The 7,428-nt window shown below is 35.7% G+C and overlaps 1 protein-coding gene across 1 annotated transcript in view; it reads right to left on the bottom strand.

The window, feature by feature from the left end:
* SKA2 (spindle and kinetochore associated complex subunit 2) overlaps positions 1-7,428 on the bottom strand; it is a 43,811-nt gene that overhangs the window by 24,253 nt on the left and 12,130 nt on the right. The window contains exon 2 of the mRNA XM_045299760.1: positions 2,541-2,627. Within this exon, the coding sequence (XP_045155695.1) occupies positions 2,541-2,627 (87 nt within the window). The remainder of the gene's footprint in view (positions 1-2,540; positions 2,628-7,428) is intronic.

Genomic DNA, 7,428 nt, shown 5'->3' with positions numbered 1-7,428 from the left:
TGAGGGGAAAAATGAGGATATGATGCCAGGGGCTTAAGTAGAGAGGAAATGTTTTGAGAATGATGAGGGCAATGAATGTACAAATGTGCTTTACACATTGATGTATGTATGGATTGTGATAAGAGTTGTATGAGCCCCTAATAAAACGATTAAAGAGAGAGAGAGAGAGAACGGTCCCTGGAGAAGAACATCAAGCTTGGTAAAGTGGAGGGGCAGCAAAAAAGAGGAAGACTTTCTACGAGATGGATTGACAAAGTAGCTGCACCGATGGACTCACACATAAGAACAATTGTGAAGCTGGCACAGGACCGGGCAATGTTTTCTGTTGTACACAGGGTCCCTATGAGTCGGAATGAACGCAAAAGCACCTAACAATAACAAGGATGATGATTATATTACAAATGTCCAAATATTACAACATTGTGGTAAGGCAGAGGCTCCTTAACCTCAGAGAGGTTAACTTTGTGTGTAGTATCACATCATAGAAGAAAACAACTCTTACAAACACAACCTTGAACACTACTAATTTGTTTGAATGACTAGTTCCATGGGAGCCACTGTATTCTTTTATTGGTATTTGTAAATTGTGATATACATTAATTAATTTTGTGCCTATAGCATTTTAGGATTTGATTTATCATTCCCCCAAAAAAGCCAAATCACTGCCATGAAGTCAATTCCAGTTCAGAGTGATCTTATACAGGGTATCCAAGACTACAAATCTTTACGGGTAGCCTCAAATTTCTCCTGGGGAGCAGTTGATAGATTTGTATGCTGACCTTGCGATTAACTGCCCAATGCTGACTTATCGTATGTGAGTTATAAACAGTCTTGAGAATATGTAAAAAATGTTCTGCTAATGATAGTGCTGGTGATGAGGGAAAAGGAAAAAAAAAAGCTACACTGAAAAGGAAATAGGCTATCACTTGAACTCCTGAGAGTAAAAATGCTCATGAAATTATCTTTCTGAAACAAAAAACATAGTAATAAGAACTTGTAGATTATTTTATTCTTATATTTATAGATATCCTAATCAAAAAGGTTGCATTTTATGCCCAAATCTTTGACAGGCTCTAGATCACAAATGGTGCTCGAACAAGAATAAAGCTAAATAAAATTATATGTCTGTTTGTGTATTGAGAACACACACACATTACAGTGCTTGGCATATAAAATAATGTCCAATGAATGTCTAGGGTTATTAATGGTTAATGCAACTCATTGTTTACTTCTAGTTCCTTGATACACAGAGTGTTTGATCATTAGGACTAATGCTGGGGAAATCTACAAAGATTAAAATCAGGGTTTTGTTCCCAAAGATAATGGCTTTGCTCTCAAAGGTTGACAACCAAAAGGTGATTATTTTGAAGTTATTGGATGAATGTTAGAGGTACTTAAAAAGTTATTAAAGAGAGTAAATATTTCAAGGAATGCAAATTATATAGTAATGTTTTGTTTTTTAAATTGTAGAAAATAAAAATAACAGTAGGTGGAACAACTACAAGAGATGGAAGAAAAAGTGGAAGGACCATAGGTCTTCCACAAAGTGCTTGAGAGACAGTGACTCAGAGGAGTCCTGTGGCCAGCTGTTAGGGGTATCACTGGACCAGAATTGGTTAGTTGCTCTTTAGGGAGAAAAGGAGAAAGACAAGGAAATGTCAAGGCAGTTAGGGAACTAGATAGACCCATAGGTGCTCAATCGATTGGGCCGACTGTCCCCTTTGCAGAAAAAAAGTAACTCAGTGCCCCTGGGAATTAAAAACTTTTGTATTAGGGCCCATAATCCAGGATAATGTGTAAGTATCTGGCTTTGCAGCCTCCCCTAGATCATTCCAGAACACCCCAGGGGCTATATCACCCACTGTGGAAAATAATGAACTAAAAACAATTTAAACTGAACTCTCAAAGAATTTTAATATTCTATAAAATAAATAGTAAAAACTGAATATTCTCTAATCTCACATAAAATGTTACTTTACAAGTAATACGTAATTCATCCCATCTAATTTTTTTGTCAATTTCTTTTTTTTTAAATCATTTTATTGGGGGCTCATACAACTCTTATTTTTTGTCAATTTTATGGAACTTTTTAAAATTATAAAACATTCTTTGCCAGCAAATAAACATTAGTATTCTAAATGGTAAGGACAGAGCAAAACTGCCCCGTCAGGTTGCCAAGGCTGTTATCTTTACAGAAGCAGACCACCACATCTTCCTCCTGTGGAGCAGCTGGTGGACTCAAGCTTTCTGATCTCTAGCTGAGTGCGTTGCCATTATGCCATCACGACTTTCAGAGTGGTTTGTATCTCTGGACCACTGATTCTTATATTAAGGCTAAAAAAAAGCACCCACAATTCTCCCTGAGAATGAATATATTATTTCCAGCATGTTGTGACCAAGTTTCTAACACAAGTAAGATTTTATAAATTAGTACTTAATAATAAAATTGTTTGCTGTATATATAATCCTATTAGAATACCATCAGAAAATCTTACTCTAAAATAGACAGTTAAAAAAGACATATTTGTGTTGCAGATTACCTCACCAGTTGAATCAGGATAACTGTTCTTGATTTCATATTCCAGCCTGTACAGAATGCAGTCCAGATCAGAATCAGCTTTCTGGAACTGAAGATCAGCACAAATCATTATTTTGTGAGCCAAGCGCTGAATTAATAATATTTTGACTATTCTTTCTTTTCTTTTTAAAAATTCTTTACTTTCCTTTTATGTCTTAAGGGCTTAAATAATAAATGAGATATACAAGTATAGTCATTTTAAAATGTGGAAATAAAAAAGCATATACATCGCACCATTCAGTCTCTGTATTCTAGTAAAAACAAAACCAAAAAGCAATTAAGTTTTTGAAATAATATAGTCGTTATTTCTTTATGTGTCATGCTGAACTTTTGAGCTCAAATTAAGATAATTAAGTAGCCGCTCTTATTTTCTCAATACGCTAGGGGTGGGACTCTCACAGGCAGTATTTTTCTACTTCTAGCAGGATATGGATTCAAGTAAAACACAAATTGATTTTTATAAGTACTCACTATTAATCTCATTAACTAAAAGAGCTGGAATCCAAAATTTAAGGGCTTAGAGTCAAAAATTATATAAGAAAACAAACTATCAAAAGTACAGGGATAGCAGTCCGAAGAATCACAGCATGTTGAACCTGGGTGCCAGCAGAGGACCTTGATCTAGGGTTGCTTCTAAAGGAAGACAGGGAAAGGGTAGGAGGCAGAACTGCTACAAGCCACCAAGGATGGAGAAAACTGAAATGGACTGAAAATGTATGTGTAAAAATCATTATTTGGATTATATGCAGTTACTACAAATGATGGTATACAAAGAATAACTGGTGGGGATGATTTCTACTTTACATATTTCTGTAATACTTGTAATAATAAGTAATGATTTGTTAAACACAAAATAGCACTGGGTATGGAAAAATATGTATGTAAACACAAAGTTGCAACATATATATGAATATTCAATGTTATCTCTGGTATAGTACTATTAATAAATTATGCCTACTCATTTATTGACTTATCTTGTAATCTGACATTCTGCATGTGGTAATTACATAATTGTCAATTTGAGAGGATTAAGAGTGAAGGGATGGACTCTAGTCTGTCAATCGTGTCATAGCCAATGAGGTCTCTGTGTGGGCGTGGCCTTCTCCTGAGGATTCGGGGAACTCCTGTATTTTCTCCTTGGAGGCTGGAGACATTCTCTCTCTCTGCTCACTCCCTGAGAGACATTCTACTGACAAGATACATGGAACTACGCTAGAGTAGTGGTTCTCAACCTTCCTAATGCCACGACCCTTTAATATAGTTCCTCATGTTGTGGTGACCCCAACCAAAAAATTATTTTCGTTGCTACTTCATAACTGTAATTTTGCTACTGCTATGAATCTTAATGTAAATATCTAATATGCAGGATATTTTTCTTTTTTTTTTCTTGATATTTTTCATTGTTACAAATTGAACATAATTAAATAAAAGGTATAATGATTAATCATAAAACAATATGTAATTACATATTGTGAAATATTTGTTTTCCGATGGTCTTAGGCGACCCCTGTGAAAGGCTCATTTGGCTCCAAAAGGGGTCGCGACCCACAGGTTGAGAAACACTGCACAAGAACCTCACAGCCGGAGAAGCCATGTGAAGAGCCCTGCCAGCGCTGAGATGCTTACGCCACTGGATCCACAAGACTCTACCCACTGGCCTGTGATCTTCCTTACATGTGTTTCATGAGTCTGAGGAGGTCTTTATAGATTGGTATTTGACATATGGGCTAATATCTGAACTGGACTTGATCTGAACTGGGCTGGGATGTTTTCTCAATATTCAACTTCTCTTGTACATAAAGTTCTTTCATATATGTGTGTGTGTGTGTGTGTCTGTCTGTCTATGGATTTCTCTAGTTTACCCAGACTGACACACTGCATTTACAATAGTAAAAAAATCTACTATCTAGAATTACCAAATATTTCGTGGAGGTTAAAGAATTTCTCAACAAGCTGATAATGCTGCCTCTAAAGTGGACCAGAAATATATAAACTTTAGATACACATAAATGGCTTTTGAGCTCACACTAATTCATAAACCCTAATTTAATTTTAGTCCTTACAACATACCCCTGCTCACAGGAAGTGATCACTGGAGATAAGAAATCAGATGGTGCCCTGCTATAAGAACAGCACCCTGGGTCTTAAAGGCTTCTCAAAACAAGCAGCCATCTATGTGAGGTGTCAGCAAAATTCACACAGAAGCACACCAGCTGGTATGATCCAAAGATTGTAAATAATAAAATCCAAAATCAGAAGAGGGAATTGTACTAACACTTAAATTCTGAGCACCCAGTTTGCAGGCTATGATGACAGTAAAAACCCAAAATCCATGTGCAGAATCCTTACACATTAAGCTTTCACTGAACTCCCTCAAACCATTGAGTAAGGATGTGAATAGTCTTGCCCTGTTCAGGGTGCACTATAAAGTGGATTATTGGAGATAGAGTTAAGCTAAAAACTAACATATTATAGTGTTTTCCCTTTTGACCCATTTATAATTTGTTCTAGTTTCTATTGTGCTTTTTTTTGGATTGAGGCTTTTCTATGTTTTGTTTTGTAGTTATTGGGAGTTTTTTGTATTTTCTTTACATGAAATCCAAGATAGGTAATCCATAGAATAGTAACTAGAATAATAGTTCCTTGGGGTTGTGGCAGGAGGCCTGGTGTCATCATGGTTACATGTTGCCCTAACCATAAAGCCAGTTTGAAACCACCAGCCGCTCCGCAAGAGAAAGATAAGGCTTTCTACTCCCATAAAGAGTTATGGTCTTGGAAACGCTATGGCACGATGAGTCGGAATTGACTCAATGGCAGTGAGTTTGGCTTTGGTTAGGGTTATGGCAGGGAAGGTTGGAGAGTAATGAGCCAATAATGGTACAAGACTGAAGAAAATGTTTTAAAATTGATTGCGGTGATGACTGCATAACCGGTTTCAATATATTTAAAACATGGAATTGCATGCCAATAAATTATATGCCAATAAAACTGTTATGAAAAAAAAATCTACTATTGGCTATCTTGAGCATTAACAAATATCTGGCTTTAAATAATACCAACATGTGAGGTAAGAGTAATGCTGTGATGAGTAAGCATGCTTCATAGAGTTTCCAAGGCTGTAAATCTTCCTGGGGGCAGATGCCACATCTTTCATCCATGAAACAGTTGGAGGGTTCAAACGCACACCCTTAGCAAATAGTCAAGCTCAAACCATTTGCACTACTAAGAGAGTCTCAAATACCAAAAATTAAAACCATCATACTTTAAGCATTTTACAAATATCTAAATTCTTGAGGGAGCCCTGGTGGTGTAGTGGTTATGCATTGGGCTACAATCTGCATGGTAGCAGTTCAAAACCACCAGCAGCTCCATGGGAGAAAGACTGGGCTTTCTACTTCAGTAAACAGTTACAGTCTCAGAAACCCAAAGGGAGTCACTATGAATCAACATTGACTTAATGGCAGTGAGCTTGGTTTTTTTGGAAGCTCTTAAGATTATTTATGCCTATTGTATCTGTATAATGGAAATACTAGATAGCAATGTGCTACTATGGATCTTTTTCCCCACTTTGCTTTTAATGGCATCATGCTGTAGCTTGAAATTGACCAGAGTGAAAGTTTTTATATCATGGATATTGACTAGGAAATAAGGAAGAACACAAAGGAAAAAATAAACCAATAAAATGTTCATGAGATAAACAATGTAAGAATCTCTCTGAAGCTTTCAAATGAGGAAATAGGTTGTTACTTACCTCTAGTTCTATTTTCATTACTATAAGTTTCTTATAAAATTAGGCCAAACTTATATATACCAAGGAGTCCTGGTGGCAAACAGTTACACAGATCTCTGTAAACCTAAAGACTGATAGTTCAAACCTACCTGGCAGCTCCACACGAGAAACACCTAGCTATTTGTGGCAGTTCTGTTCTATCGTTATAGAACATGAGTCAAAAACCCACTCGATAGCACCATCAATACATGACATCAAAATAATAGTCATATAGATTTTAAAATATTTTACCTAAAACTAGTCTTTTTAAAGTTTTAAATCTAGTTATTACTAAAATGTCATTAATCAATTAAAATTTCCTTTTGAACACAAGCTGGTTGGATGGTATAAAAGAAAATAGATGGAATTGGAATATAGTTAGGTTGTAGCCCTGGTTATCATTGACCAAGTTGGTTGGCCTAAGGTGGGTCCCTCATCTCTGATTGACTTCTACTAAATAAGAGTTGAAATCAAGGCCCCTTTTAACACTGAAAAGGTAACTGTTGCCTTCTAATAAGTTTGAAATTCAAGCCTCAGATTTCAATATATATAGTGAAAACTTGATTGTACTGTTTATTTTCTTTCTAAGCAAAGATAACTTTTGCTACATAGTTTCTTTAGCTTGCTCACTGTTCTTCCCAATGTTGGGTTTTTAGCCTACAAGCAATACTGCACTACTCAAGAGATATTTACACAGCAGAGAATATCAATAAGCTTCTGGGATCTGGTAATTAAAAAGGAAAATTGTAAATTATAAGCATGAAATTTATCAATCAATTTTGAAGGTCTCCAAAATCCACTATCCGCAGCTTAATGGCTCAAATTGATCGTGATATTTCATTCACAGCTCTTTCCAGTTATAAATTAGCCTTCTGCAAGCCTTATAAAAAATAGTGGTTATTGCTTAGTTACCTATGTTATTTTAGGGATATTAAAATTATTTTTAAAAGCAATTTCATTCTGTATAGTTACATAAGTTGAATTGATGTAATAGCAATAACAACATAACCCTTGATATCAAAACCAGACAAGACTATAACAAGGAATTTTTTTAATCGTTTTATTAGGGGCTCATACAACT

This window comes from Echinops telfairi, unplaced genomic scaffold, assembly GCF_000313985.2.
Source record: "Echinops telfairi isolate 266 unplaced genomic scaffold, ASM31398v2 ScPeMD7_7458;HRSCAF=8496, whole genome shotgun sequence".
Classification (NCBI taxonomy): domain Eukaryota; kingdom Metazoa; phylum Chordata; class Mammalia; order Afrosoricida; family Tenrecidae; genus Echinops; species Echinops telfairi.
The sequence above is the reverse complement of the archived record's forward strand: the minus strand, read 5'-3'. Positions and strand labels throughout refer to the sequence as shown.